Source organism: Zingiber officinale, chromosome 1B, assembly GCF_018446385.1.
Source record: "Zingiber officinale cultivar Zhangliang chromosome 1B, Zo_v1.1, whole genome shotgun sequence".
NCBI lineage: Eukaryota > Viridiplantae > Streptophyta > Magnoliopsida > Zingiberales > Zingiberaceae > Zingiber > Zingiber officinale.
This window is the reverse complement of record NC_055986.1, coordinates 130590285-130605231: the sequence shown is the minus strand read 5'-3', so window position 1 is coordinate 130605231 and position 14947 is coordinate 130590285. Positions and strand designations below refer to the sequence as shown.

Genomic DNA, 14947 nt, shown 5'->3' with positions numbered 1-14947 from the left:
GCATAATCTTGAACATAATCAAACGGAGTTCAACTTCTTTATATCACTGTAATTAAGTTGTATTCATAGAAGAGATTAATATTTTGTTTGAGATTAAGTAGCAGTTATAAGACTGTTTTACATGAACAAATTAAACATATAGCTCCTGGCTTACGGGATGCTTATATACTTACACAACTCCTGAGAGCTTAAAACACAATGCCACAAGTGATTTCTCATCTCTTTTTCACAACGATATTGTCATTTGTTTACAGGAATAAAACCTTCAAGTTCTTACTGGCTCACTTTACACGGCTGAAGTCGTCTCAGCGGTCTGCCAGTATCTGTTGTAGAACCACATTGAGTCGGCAGCGACAGCATTTCCATCATCGTTTCTATGCCAGGTATAGTAAGCATGTGTTCTATTCTTGATCTCGAAGATAGCATGGCCAAAGCTTGATTCTCTGAAAGCCGAGTAACTTGGCTGCGGCTGTGTCATACTATGCCCCATATGCAAAAATGACACCAGTTGAGAAGAAAATTAGAAGCTATTGGTGATGTAGTAGAATGCTAATATGGTATGAGCAGAAAGTTACTTGGTAGCAAGCCCTTCGAGATTCCCTCCATCGCCGACAGTGATATATACAGGGGCTGATTCGTCAGGAACTGGGTCACATTTACCATTCACTATATTGTAAGCGATATTCGATACTCTATACTGCAAAAGCAGGAAACTCGCATCACCAAAAGGCTAAAGGAAATACTTTGGAGTGAGTCACACAACTAAAAGAATTCATAGTGTTGCAAGAACTAACTTAGAAAACCAAACAACTTGATTGTACATTTGTATTGGTTATATGCAAAGTACGTTTCCTATCATCTATCTAGCAGTAAGAAATCCACACTTCTGAAAATAAATATCTTTTAACTCACTAATGCGAAGGAAAATTATCTATGTTGCATGAAAATTCACTGATGGCAGCTCAATTCAAACTCTTTATAGATGATTTTTTCCTAAGACATGTTGTATGAAAGCTTAGGAAGCTGACAAAATACGATATCATATTCTTTAACTTGGGATAGGGAAAAGACAGGCATATAGAGCCTACTTACACTACGTTCATAGGCATGGACGTGACCAGCGAATACAACATCAACTTTGTATTTGAGAAACCATGATTCATACATCACTCTCATAGATTCCCCTTCCATATAGTGATAATTGTAGCTGTTGTACCATGGCGCATGCATTAGAACAATCAACCATGGTGTCAAGCTCCTATTCACCTTGGGCAGTTCTGCTTCAAGCCATTTGAACTGAGGACTGTATCTACCTGTTGAATGCAAAAAATAGTGAATACTAGGGATTTCTAGCAAATAAAGGCAAAGAAAAATAAACCTAAGGTTTAGTGTCATTGACTAGCAGATATAGTGAAAAATACATACAAGTATATCCACCTAGACAATAACATGAACTTCAGGGAAAAAACATGAAAATGCACAAAACGTCAAAAAATACAACTTTCAGTTGTTGTGCAATTAAAGTGCATCAAATGAATTATCATAGGTGAAGAAAAAGACTAGTTAATGCATACAAACAACTTCTGAGTCTCACTAATTTTCTCAACTTTTTGATCAAGCTAATTAATTGCTTTTCAGCTTGATGTTTGTGATGCTAATTTAAAAAAATATATATACCAGAAAAACTAACCTAGACTATTATTTCTCACTAAATGTAAAATCTGAATGGAGATCTACTTATCTTACATTATGAAAATGTAGGCAATGGAAATGGAAAAACATCTTCACTCCAAGTGGAAGGAATTTCAAATCAAATGTCTTTGTCCATCATATTAAAGTAAGATACAACTTACAGAGTAGCAATTACCAAATTCAGAAAGATACAGAAGTATGGAAAACTCATATTTATATTCCAGTTCTAACCGGATATCCATACATTTTTAGCTAGAAGTCAACATTTAAAATAAAAATTACAAAACGATTTCAAGATAGGAGGGACAAAGAAAATGCAGTAGCAAATCTTTAAAATTCAAATTAACCTTTTAAGCAAGCAAAAATAACTGATGTCACTGTAAGATAATAATGTCTTTTTGTATTACTTAGTCTGATATGAGAACTTATAACTTCCCATTTTCAACTTGAATTTATTTCAAAAATGCAATTATAAAGCATCTACTATCCATACCATATGCTGAATATGATGCCACAACAATAATGTGTGCTGATGCCATCTTGATAGAGTACCAATATGGCTCTGTACTGCCTGATGATTCAAACGGAGTCCAGTATCTGTGCGTGTATGGCTTAAACTGTATTGTTTCACCCTGTAAAGATTGGTATAATGTATCATCTATTCCAGTTTCACCCTGGAAAGATTGATGAATAATAGACTAAGAGAAGAGGTTCAATATCACTTATTATCCTTAATTTAGTCCCTCAGACATGTCCTTCTGCTGGTCATGCTGTTTGAGGCCTGTTTGACTGAGATAATCTCTTCTAGTCTCATTGACTTGAAGCGAACAATGAAGCAAAAATACTCCAGAAATAATTTTTTCCTTGAACCATTTTATTTTATCTATATCTTTCTGATTTCCTAATCCCTTACAATTAGCTGTAAATTAACAAAATTGTGTACAAAGAGTGTCAAGAAATCAAGCATAATGTATCAATGGTGTTTCTGATTTCCTTACTAGTTCTGGAGCATAATCAATCTCATGATTTCCTGCTGTCCAAATCCAAGGTTGATATGCAGCATTTCTCTCGACAAATCTCCCCCACGTATCCCATCTAACATTGTCATGGTATGGATATTTATCAGCATAAGAAAGGTCACCAAGAAATAGAACTGCTTGTGCATTTGGATTTGACTCATAATGAGCTAAAGTGATGTTAGAGTCATAACTCTGTCCTAGATCACCTGCAGTTCATACAAAATAATAGAGAAAAACAAGATATAGTCAGGCAAGAATTCTCTAGGAACAACAGAAACTATGATATTGACATTTCGCTAATTTATTACTGATTAAACTACCAAAAGATGACACAATAATATCAAAGACTACTTCATTTGCTTGTGCCACTATTTCACAGATTGAGCTTGCAAGAAAAGCAACAAATGTATATACACTTTAACCCTACAAAAAATAACAGATTATGAAGTACAACTGTAGTTTAGATTTTCTTTCCTTTCCAAAGATCGAATGCTAAATAACAATGAGAATCACTGTGCCCAGATCAAAGGGGATCTGAAGTCTCCATGTGTAACAAGGTAGGTAACTGGTCTAGAGTGTATTAAGTTGTTTTCTGAAACTCCCTAAATGAAAATGTAGGACTTTTAGAACAGGGCAGTGAACCTACAACTAGCTAGGGCACTTCATTCAGGTAACGACATGACCGTGAACAACAAAATCATGTCGCCCAAAATAATCAAGCATATCCTTGACATCAAAAAATTTTCTCGTCATCAAATTTTACACAATCTCAAAGAACAGAAACATCACCTGACAAAGTTATTCTAGGTAATACAAGTAAATGTTACAGTTACCTTTCGTTATGGTTTTACTTTTCCAGCTCAAATTGTAGAGAACTTAGAATTTTTGCATTTTGGATTAAAATATGTTATAGAAATTGAGGACAGAAAGCTGTTTTATCTTCAATTATCTACTATGATTTATACAATTATAATGGAGTCAAATGGCCGTCAAATGAGATACAAGTCAAAGCAAAGGTAAGTAGATATTACTAGGATGGTTATCAAAACACATCAAATTTTTATCTATTTACAAAATCATCAGCAAAAGGAAAATCTCTGAGTGCAAAATGTCAATAAAAAGCCAAATCTACTAGCATGAAATACAGGAAAACACTTTGATTTATAAAAAGAAAACTGAAGTTATTATGATGAGAACCTTTGACAAAAAGATAGAAGAATATTTGATGGTCTCTCCAACATGAATTTAAATCCTACAAGCAAAATGAATTAAAATCCTATAAGCAAAATTACCAATAAGACCGAAAGTGTAAGGAACATCTGGACCAACTTCAGGTGGACTTATGAACCAGAATTTTCGAATTGCATCTCCAATTCCAATAGCATAGTAGTATTTAGTATCGTGCTGTAAAGAAACATGTTACCGTTACCAAAATTTTCACCGAGAGCAACATAAACGCTAGTAAAGAATACATATTGAAATAGGCAAGTATGATTGGTCAGATAAATTCACAAAAGAGCACCAAATAGACGAATTCAAATAACCTTCAAATTGCTGATAGTACAATGATGGATGTAGCCTGAGGTGTAGTTGTAAAACTTGTATCGAGTATATATGCCTTCGGCCGATAAATCAAGATTATTCTCATCAGTCCCATAGAGTACTTCACTGGAGCCAGGTTCATCCTCAGTCACCCATGATATGATCATGGCAGTGCCATCAAGATCACCTTGGGTAATGTGCACCTTCATGAACAAAAGGGAAATGTTTCTAAAAATTATATAGCAAACTATTCTGCTAGAGGAGTTATATCCATCCTAAAACGAAACCACAGCAGAAGGGGCATCGATCGGCAAGGCAAAAAAACTTCAAATGTTTTGATCAAATCTGCAACTTGGGCTAGAAGATCAATAGTGTAAAGGGGGAAATCGGAGAACAAGTTTACCAAAAAAAAGAGTAGAACAAAGCATAAATAGCCAATACAAAATTAATTAAAAAAAAAGACAACTTCGGCCAAAAAAGGGATAGGAATTCACCTGCTGCGGTGCGTTGTAACCCGGCGGCACTCGGAACACATCGCTGTCGAGCGGCATGTCAATGGTCTTCTCCGCCTTCCTCACATAAGCGCTGCTGATCCCTCCATCGCATCGACCCACTATTCCCACCAAGATCGCGGCCAAGAGAAGCCCGAGTGGGCGAGGAGCTTGCCGCCACCTCCCCATCTGCCAATCGATCACTCCTTCCCCAGTTCTCCATGCCACAGGCCACCTTGTTAAGTAGGAGGCGGAAGGGGATAAGAAGAAGACAGTGGAATATGCCCTAGCAGATGCTGCGCGTAGGAGTAAAAGCAACAACGATGGAATCCCATTGGCGCAAAGGTATCGACTTCGAAATAAATAGTCGGATGGATCGGAATGCGGTTATTGCTCGCGGTGAGAACGCAGAAACGTGGTAACCATCCTCATTTCTAAAAATGCCCTTCAAAATCTCAAATTATCCTTTTGGCCTTAATTACCAACATTTTAAAATAATATGAAAAAAACATAATGTTTATTCTATTATTATTAAGGGCTAGAAAGTACATTTTAATTTTTCTCTCCACTTTTTAATTATAAGAAATACATTGTAAATAGAGAAGAAAAATAATTAAATATGATAATAATAAAAAATTATCCCACCCTAAATTCTCATAATTAAAAAAGAGAAAAACCTTTAAAATGGAATAAAAGTATCCTATTTCATTTCTCTTCTATTTCCTTCCCTCAAAGTAAACACAGCCACGCGGGCGCTGTTAACCTCTTTGCTATATTTCCTTCAGCACGTGCGTCCTCCCCCTCCCCTACACAGCTATACTTTCAGATCCGTCTCCATGCGGTCCCCTCCGCTTCCGTCCGCCGGAGGCGGCGCCCGCGACGCCGATACGCTCTTCCGCTCCAAGCCGATTCCCGAGATCCGCGCCGCAGAGACAACCACGCGGCGGGAGATCAAGGCTAAGGAGGAGGAGCTCCGCCTGCTCGTCGGCGAGAGCTACCGAGATCTCATCGACTCCGCGGACTCTATCCTCCTCATTCACACCTCGTCCGAGTCCATCGACTCCAATCTTGCTGCCGTTGAAGCCGCCCTCCGCTCCCTTTCCGTCTCCTCCGCTCCCGACTCACCCACCGTCGCCTCTAACCCGGCCCGCGCTCGCGTCTACAGCATTGCCGCCCGGGTTAAGTACCTCATCGACACCCCGGAGAACATCTGGGGCTGCCTCGATGAATCCATGCTACTTGAGGCCTCCGGCCGATACCTCCGTGCCAACGAAGTTTACGGCCTCCTCACTAACAATGCCGATGGGGAATTGCTTGCCAAATTTCCTCTTATTCGGCATCAATGGGAGATTGTTGAGGGCTTCAAGTCCCAGATATCTCAAAGAAGCCGCGAAAGGTTGATCGATCAAGGGCTCACCGTCGCCGCCTACGCAGATGCCCTAGCTGCTGCGGCCACCATTGACGATCTTGACCCGAAGCAGGTGCTAGGCCTTTTCTTGGACTCTAGGAGGTCGTGGATCTCGCAGAAGTTAGTAGGTGGCATCCTGGATTCTAATTCCTCTTCTTCCTTGCTATGTGATGTGGTTAGGACGATCAGATCTAGCTTGGGCCAAGTGGGCGAGCTCTTTCTTCTAGCACTGAATGAAATGCCGTTATTCTACAAAATGGTGCTTGGGTCTCCCCCTGGGACACAGCTGTTTGGTGCAATCCCTCATCCTGAGGACGAAGTGAGGCTCTGGAAGTCGCATCGGGAGAAATTGGAAGCAACCATGGTGCTGCTTGAACCAGATTTTATTGCGGGGACCTGTTCTTCTTGGTTAGGTAACTGCTGTGAGGAAATTTTTGGTAGTTGGGCAAGTGGTAAACGTATAACTGATGCAATTGCAAGCGGGGAGGGCCTTGCGTCTGCAGAAAAGATGGTTCGTTATACTTTGGATGATCGAGACGGATTGGAAGAGAGCTTGGAACATTGGCTGAAAAGTGTCTTTGGTTCTGACATTGAGACCCCTTGGGACCAGCTTCGTGGACTTATCCTGAAGAATGGAAAAGATATCTTAGAGGATAGGCTGGAAGATGCGTTTACTAGAAGAATGAAAGAGATCATGGATTCGGAGTTTACAAACTTGAACATAGATATCAACTTGCGGAACTCTATCCAGGCTATTGTGAAAACTACATACAGAAATGACTCAGATGATTCACAAGCTTATTTGAGAAAGCTGTCAATTGATGGTGGAATTTGGTTCTCAGAACCAATTCAAAAGAAAACAGGACTGCTTTATGCACATAAGCCAACAATTTATGAGAATGACTTCAACAGTAGCCTAAATGCATATCTTGGACCTGAAGTTAGTCGGATTAGAGATGCCTTGGACAGAAAATATCAAACCATACTAGAAGATCTTTTGTGCTATGTGGAATCTCACAATTCTTTTTTGAGGTTGAAAGAACTGGCACCATATCTTCAAGAAAAATGTTACAGCACCATAGCTGTCTTACTAAAGGAACTTGAAGATGAACTTGCACTGCTCACTGCTGCTTTGGAAAGAGACACACAGGACAAGGAGTTACCACACGCTGTCCTTATTGACAGATCACTCTTTATAGGACGCCTTTTGTTTACATTACAAAACGATTCGAGTCATATACCTCTAATTCTTGGTTCCCCAAGGCAGTGGGTTAAAGACTCTCCTGGTGCAGTCTCTGTTAGCTTCTCATCATCTCCTCTGCCTGTGAAACATAAAGCATTTTTTGATTCTCCAATCTCTCCCCGTCATAGCAACAGCTCTAAAAGCCCTAGGAGACAGTTTCTTGATAATCCTAGAAGGCAGACAATTTCAGCTGCTGCTGCATTGTTTGCATTGGATGAAACCTCAAATCCAAAGCTTGAGGTACTCAATAAAATCTTTAAAGATTTGCGCATCAAATCTCATGACCTATGGATTGTTTGGCTGTGCAATGAGTTAGCACTAATTCTTTCTAAGGATTTTGTCAAAGATGAAGCATTATCTTCTTCAACTTCTTTGCAGGTATATGGTCCCTGTTCAATGTCTGGCTTGTTTTCAATAGTAATAATTATGTGGTTGTCCTTATTACTAGATCGTTTTCTAGCATAGATTGAAAGGAAATCAAGTAAATTGATATGAAAATGTCAAGATTCCTTCAAATGCTCAACTCTTTTAAGGAAATTGAATTTCATTTCTTCTCATTATTATTATTATTACTATTATTTGTGGTTGAAGGAAACCTACAAGAACTTGGTAGAGACCTCTAATTAAGTTAAATGATTTCCACATTACAGAACTACTATGACAATCGAATTTAAGTTAGTTGTTTGTGATAGAAGGAAACCTAAGAAGTTTTTTTGCATAGTAATCAAAAGAGGATCTTATGTTTCTTGGATTGATAAGAATCTAGTTGCATTGCTCAGTGAAGAGAAAGGATCTTTCAGTTAGCTTTTGTTCTTGCATTGATGAGTAGGGCAAAGGTTGTCGAAGATTCCCTCAATGCTGTTTAGTCTTCTCATTTTCTGCCAGACTCATTTCGAAATGAAAACAAAGAGAGCTAAGGTGTTACAACCCATATGGATGGGAGCATTAATCTATTAACTTATCATGCCTAACCACCAGCCTAAAATGTTTAAGCCCAAGATAATAGGAGCTCACTCATGTAGACTTATGAAGCTTCATTAGTAGCCAGAGTGCCAGACCATGTGAGATTAAATTGAGATGTCAGATAAGGAGTGAGAAAAAGTGACAATGAGTAGGTGAAAAACGAGGAGGATAACTCTCAAAGGCATTAATTCTCTCCATTAGCAATCAGATGTCACCACCTTTTGCAATGAATAAAATACAACTGTCAAGGAATCCTGCAAATTTTTATGCTTTTAATGTAGAAAAAGAATCAGATTATGCTTAAAATTTTAGATTGTTTATATGGATCGCACGTTAATAACACACTGCTTTTTGAGACCAAAAGAAAGAAGTTGTAACACAGCTATATGTTTAGCTAATTGTTGAAGTTTTTCATTGAAGTTAGTTGCTACACATGCTCTTAAGTTATATCATGCTGTTGTTTTCTTATATTTAAACTTTGGCATATGTGTTAACTGATAATTAGCTAAACGTCTGGTTGAATTACATGGTAACTATTTCTTATGTAGGGTTGGGAAGTGACTAACATCAAACAAAATGATTCCAAGGAAGGTTCTTTGGAGATGACAATCTCTCTTCCTTCTATGCCTTCACTCTATATCACCTCCATTCTCTTTCAAGCTTGTTTAGAAATTCACAGAATCGGAGGTCATATTCTTGATCGATATACATTACAGATGTTTGCTTGGAAACTTTTACTGAAGGTATATTGCTCCATCATTTAACTTTATGTATTGATCTTATTACACCAATATGTGCCATGTATTACCATTTACAGGAATATTATTTAGAACATTTTAAACATGTTCTATACCTGTGTGGTTGGTGATATGCTTTTGTTTCAACTTCAAACTTAAGATGTTTTGCTGATATTCATTGTCGTTAATCTTTATGCATCTAAGTTTGCTGGTTCTGTTGGGATGCATGTACTTCTTGATATCTGGATAATATGGATTTTATCATCAGTGTTTATTTAAACTACAAAACAACCAAAAAACTGTACTCCAGTCTAGATACTCATGCATTATATTAGTTTAATAAGTTTACACGAAACAAATTGCTCAAATAGGACTAGTCAATTATTCCACATAATTGTTAGATCAGACTTCAAATCAATGCAAAAATAAAATTAAAAATTAAAAAAAAAAAAATAGACAGTGCCAAAAATTATTCTATGCTGATTTTTACCCAGATCAAGTAAGGAAAAAAAATATATAAGACCATAGATTAATTCCAAAAAATTGATCAAAGGAGCAGCTACAAAGCTAGCATACTACATAAGAAGCTTGACAGCATAAATTCTACCAAGGATGCACCAATTTCTTTTTTGCTTTCAATTGTTTAAATTGTGATCAGACTCTTGAGTCTAATATGTCATGCTAGTCAACACATAATTAAACTCTAAGCTTTAACACAAAATTAGTCTGTTTTGTCCAACATGAAATTGTTACTTGATTGCTTCACTGCACCTATTAGCTCCCAATGAACCATCACCAAAGTCATGAACATTGCTAGGAAGAATTGACCTCCAAATTAATGTATGAGCAAGAATGCAAGATGCACCTCTCTAACTGTAGCCCAGAAGCTCAATCTAAATCTTTAAACTAATGAATGAAATGTTTGCCAGCATTTATGGTTCACTGTATTGACCTGGTTGTATTGTCAAGTAATACAGCAACAATGCGTTATTGTGCATTTTATGTCTGCCAACTGTACATCAACTCAGTGATGACAGAAAATTCTACATAGGATGAGATTCTGCAGCTTCAAATTAAAATTTCTGTATATCTATTCTAAAATGCTAAAGATTGATTTGATGTTCACTTATCCTAAAAGGTTAGGCTTCTAAGAATGAAAAGTTGTAGAATTATGGTTAGCATTATCTCAAGTTAAGCTGGAAGCATGGTCTTCATTAAGAGTTCAAGTCAAAGACTGATGACTTTTCACAGATCAAAGTGAGTGATTAAAACAAGGACAAAACCTCAGTTTAAGTATTCAGGAAAATTTTCCAATTTTGAGACATATGGTTCCATTATCATAAGCACTTTAGTTATGGAGTGGAGGAAGTGATCTCGAAAGTTTTTATGATTGGAAAATCCATTGTCAAGTATCATAGACCTGGCCCATCATAGTGATCATCAGTCCAGTGAACTCCCTACGTATGTGTAAAGTGATCAGGGTGGTTCTTGAGATTGCCTGACATCTGAAAGATAACAGCAGTAATAAGCAACTACAGGATCAATCCACTAAAACATCTACACCATGCGCTAAGTTTTTCTTTAGGATGCAATATGAAGTCAAAAAAACTGACCAAGTATGGCTTATTAGCATACAAAATGCTGAGTAAATGTCTATACTTGAGAAGTTAATGAGGACATAAACATACCTTTGTATGTGTCCATAGAATCAAATTCCCTTGTGTTTTTCCGTATTTCTATGCACATGCTGAAATGCGAACAATGTCAAAACAACCGCTCCACCTTGATATACAAGCTCATCAGATTCAGAGGGAAATTCTAGAAATTTTCTTGATAAAGGATGATGAATAATCTATGCGGTAGCTTGGTGGTCAGGAACCAGCAGCAAGTGGAGTTCTTGAGAGTGAGAAACAACTGTAGCTTGAAATTGTGGTGGATGGGAATAGCTGAATAAGTATATCTCCTGAGTCTTCTTCTTCTACTTCCTGATTTTCTTCCTCTTCTCCTTAGTATTTAGTCATCCTTATCCTTCTCTTGATAGGTGTGGTCTACACCATCTTGTACTTGCACATGCTTTACCAGTCAGGAGTCAGGACCAGATTGATCTCATTTAGAAATTCAGCACAGAAACAAGATTTTAGAGCTTTAAATGTCTACTTTCCTTGTTTTATTCCTGACATAGTAGAGAGCTAATTAAGGTTGCTTTGTTATTTTACTTAGAGTTTTTCAGGTGACACAAATGTAATATTAACTGATCTTTTTTTCCCAACCAGTACAAGTGATTTTACATTGTAAATGCTACTGATTGCTAATTCTAATGGTCAGATAAAGTGTTCATTCTTTCATGTAAACAGAATTATGAACATATTTATTTTAATACTGTCTTTTGATAGCTCTGAAGTTGTTTGGTCCTTATTAAATGTTGTCATTAGGTGGTTGAAATCTATGAAAGATTTTTATTAGCCATGGAGAATGGTGAATTTCAAGTCTCAGATAAAGGAATACTGCAGATTTTGCTAGATTTAAAATTCATTGCTGATGTTCTCTCTGGAGGCAAAGACTCTGCTGTCAGCGGTTCTGAATCAAATGCCAAAGAAGATTCACCAAAAGTTAAAACATTAAAACCGGCATTGAGATGGAAACAGACACAAAACAAGCCTGATTGTGCTAATGTGGCAGCCATTACAAAACTAATCAATAGCTTTACAAAGAGGCTGGATCCAATTGACTGGGCTACGTAAGCACTTCTTAGTTCTGGTTGAATCCCTTTCTGCTATCATTGCACTCTAGCAAACCCATAAGAAGACAAACATTGTGATTTTAATACATGATAACATGTTGAAGGTTACATGTAATGCTAAGTTAATTGTCTTGGACATTTGTCTTATAATATTTTGCAGGTATGAGCCTTACCTCTGGGAGAATGAGAAACAATCATATAAGCGATATTCTGTCCTTTTTGGCTTCTTAGTTCAGCTTAATCGTATGTACACTGAGACCGTTCAGAAATTGCCTACAAAGTCAAACACAGGTTCCAACATTATGAGATGTTCCACAGTTCCCCGATTTAAATACCTACCTATCAGGTTAGTTTTTCTTTGCCTAATATGTGGTGTCCTACAACAAAGCAGATAATGAAGCTGGAATGTAGAATGTAATTTTTGCAGGATCACAATCTCCCTAAGGGTTCTTTTTTTTATGAAAAGGGGTCCATTTACTTGGATGGAAAGTAGAGGAAGAGAGAGAAACTGGCAAATTACAAATGGACGACCTTCATCATTTGTGTCACTTTCCCTTATCCCCTCATATCTTCCATCCAAGTAAACGAATCCTAAAGTTCCAAATCAATATGGCAAATCAAATTTACTTTTGGTATCATATTTCCTTGAAAAAGTAGCTTCGTTCCTTCTTAGGTTTATTTGTGATATGTTTGTAGTTGTACTACTACATTTATCTTATGGTGTGGTTCTGATAAGAAATTTTCTCTCCAGTGCTCCTGCATTATCCACAAGAAATCTACATAAATCAGCGATGCAGACTTCTGATGATGCTTCAATGAGGAGCCCCTGGAAAGCATATGGAAGTGGTGAACAATCTCCAAAGCCTGACTTTGATGATAGTCCAAACTATGGAATTGCTGCACCATTGCTGAAGTCTATCATGACACAGGTACACTAATAGGAAATTATCACTTTCCATAAGATTGCATAATCCAGCATATTTGTTTACAACAAATTCTCCTTGCATTTTAATGTTATGCTTATGTTATCTGACAAATGTCATTGGTTGCATATTAAATTGATATCGGTCATCCTTCCATCTTATTCTAGGTTTCTTTATAAGTGCAGCGATTTTAGGTTACTTCCATAAAATTAAACAATAATTTTTTAATTTCTCAATTAAAAGTTTTCACATAATGTACGGAATTAGCTTTGTAGGCTTTAAGGTGTCACTTGGTCATATTTCCTAGGTCTTGTGTCACAAATGATAGGTTATTCGAATAAACACTCACAATCCAAGCTTTCCCTCTATCTAGCTATGCATGAATATAAAATTGACTCCTTTGTCTGTCAGATTTTTTTTTTTACTTCTAAACTTGTTGTGTTTTTGCCTTTTTGGTTCATCTTCTCATTATATAATGTATCATAGGTGAAATAGCAGCGAGTTTATGACTATTGCTTTACTCCTGGATATTTATGGTTTAGTTTATAGCAAATCTCTGTGGGAATATCTGAGATTCATGACAATTTATGTTCCATAACTTGGAAGGTTTTGAATTTGCTGTGTACCCCTTATAAAGGCTTGCAAATCGAGATTTATAGTGTGAATCATTTATAATTTTCCAATCATAAATCATATAGTCCAAATTGGTAAATTTTTCTATCTTGTTTGGAATATTTTTTAAAACCTAAAATATATAAATTATTATTATCTCCCACCAAATTGACACGCTGAGATTATCATGATTTATGAAGGAAAAATAGGTTGATGCAACGTCTTGAAAAATAAATATTTGTCGTCTTTTCTTCTAGAATTGCAACCATGTCATTGCCATTTTGTTTAGAAACTAAAACTAATATATATAACTAATCGCATTCAACAAAATCAAAACATCTCCATGAAGCTCAAGTAGGGTAAAAAGTTGGTGTAATATTTGCCTAAAACTTGTGTCGAGCTTCTGAAATCCCAATATTCCCTTTCAACACCATAGTTTATCACTAGAATTCTGCATCCATGTCTATACCACCAATCTGTTCATATAGCATGTTCATTTTATCTTATGTTTTCCCCATGTCCTTTATAGTCGAATTCCTTGATCTTCAATACTCATTATCTTTTTGATTTTTCCCCTTCTTTTATTTTCAACATTCAACATCTCCTTAATGAGTTAAGTTTAATGCTAAGGACAATGAATCTTTTTGTTTTTCATAAATTACATAAAATATAATTTGTATTAATTGTTGTGAGTCTTTTACAAGTCTTATTCATATACATTTACATATCACTCTACCTTCAGATTTGATTGTATACGATACTAAACATGGATTGTATACATTTACATATCACTCTACCTTCAGATTTGATTGTATACGATACTAAGAATGGATTGTATACTTTTGTCGCTGTAGCAAGATTAAAGGTTATGTACTATTCTAACAACTTTGCCCAGGTGGGAAGCAAATTTGGAGAGAGTACCTCCAGGTGGGGTTCTATGCTTTCTGATGGCCAAGTTGGTAGGCTCAAAGACAGATCTGCGGCTGCCATGTCAACATTTGGTGACATTCTTCCTGGCCCTGCAGCAGGGCTTCTATCGTCTCTTACATCAGGTGCAGCCATGTTTGACCCTTAGCCTGTGCTTATTCGTTATCGAAATTGGTATTCAGATAAACAGAATCCATCTGGTCGGAGGGGCTACTTCCAGTGTCACATGGGCTGTAACACATCTCACAGCACGAGCAGTTCGCAGTTAAAGGGTGGCCCCAAGCATTGGAAGCTGTGTTCGCATCGTCCCGCGATGGGAATTGGAACACTTGTACGGAAGTTGACGGATCAGAGTTGTATATGTTACAAGATTCACAGTATCATCAAAAATATATATATAGTTTTCCGGCAGGACCGAATAATACTAATTGTTGTGGTCGAGCTTTGCTCCTATTTTGCATGGCGACATTGTTATATATTTAATAATAAAATTCATTTGTTTTTTTGCCTGGTTATCGGAAGTACATAACCTTTAGCCTTGCTACAGCGTCAAAAGTAAGGACTTCTTTTTTTTCGATATCAAGCCCAATCTAAAAAAATGCATTAAATTTTCACAGCACTATTAATTCTTTCATCCTCTGCACCGTCGT

General features: G+C 36.9%; 2 protein-coding genes across 2 annotated transcripts; one reads left to right on the top strand and one right to left on the bottom strand.

The window, feature by feature from the left end:
• Nucleotides 1-60: 60 nt before the first annotated feature.
• Nucleotides 61-5060, bottom strand: LOC121979303 (purple acid phosphatase-like). The gene is made up of 8 exons (XM_042531286.1): nt 4748-5060; nt 4256-4456; nt 4004-4115; nt 2691-2917; nt 2186-2324; nt 1093-1313; nt 576-697; nt 61-479 (listed from the first exon to the last, which is right to left on the bottom strand). The coding sequence occupies exons 1-8, from the start codon at nt 4931-4933 to the stop codon at nt 287-289; spliced, it is 1401 nt and encodes a 466-aa protein (XP_042387220.1). The 5' UTR covers nt 4934-5060; the 3' UTR covers nt 61-286.
• Nucleotides 5061-5530: 470 nt separating this feature from the next.
• On the top strand, nt 5531-14800 carry LOC121979293 (conserved oligomeric Golgi complex subunit 1-like). Its single transcript, XM_042531276.1, has 6 exons — nt 5531-7773; nt 8907-9101; nt 11528-11832; nt 11996-12181; nt 12587-12764; nt 14266-14800. Exons 1-6 carry the CDS (start codon nt 5581-5583, stop codon nt 14443-14445), a joined length of 3237 nt encoding a protein of 1078 aa, XP_042387210.1. The 5' UTR covers nt 5531-5580; the 3' UTR covers nt 14446-14800.
• The last annotated feature ends 147 nt before the right edge of the window (nt 14801-14947 follow it).

Coding starts and splice junctions, on each gene's coding strand:
- LOC121979303 (XM_042531286.1), bottom strand. CDS start 4,933: ATGGGGAGGTGGCGGCAAGCTCCTCGCCCACTCGGGCTTCTCTTGGCC. Junction 2,918..4,003: donor TTACACTTTCGGTCTTATTG/GTAATTTTGCTT, acceptor TATGAACTGCAG/GTGATCTAGGACAGAGTTAT. Junction 1,314..2,185: donor GGCATCATATTCAGCATATG/GTATGGATAGTA, acceptor TGCATTCAACAG/GTAGATACAGTCCTCAGTTC.
- LOC121979293 (XM_042531276.1), top strand. CDS start 5,581: ATGCGGTCCCCTCCGCTTCCGTCCGCCGGAGGCGGCGCCCGCGACGCC. Junction 7,774..8,906: donor CTTCTTCAACTTCTTTGCAG/GTATATGGTCCC, acceptor TTTCTTATGTAG/GGTTGGGAAGTGACTAACAT. Junction 9,102..11,527: donor CTTGGAAACTTTTACTGAAG/GTATATTGCTCC, acceptor TGTTGTCATTAG/GTGGTTGAAATCTATGAAAG.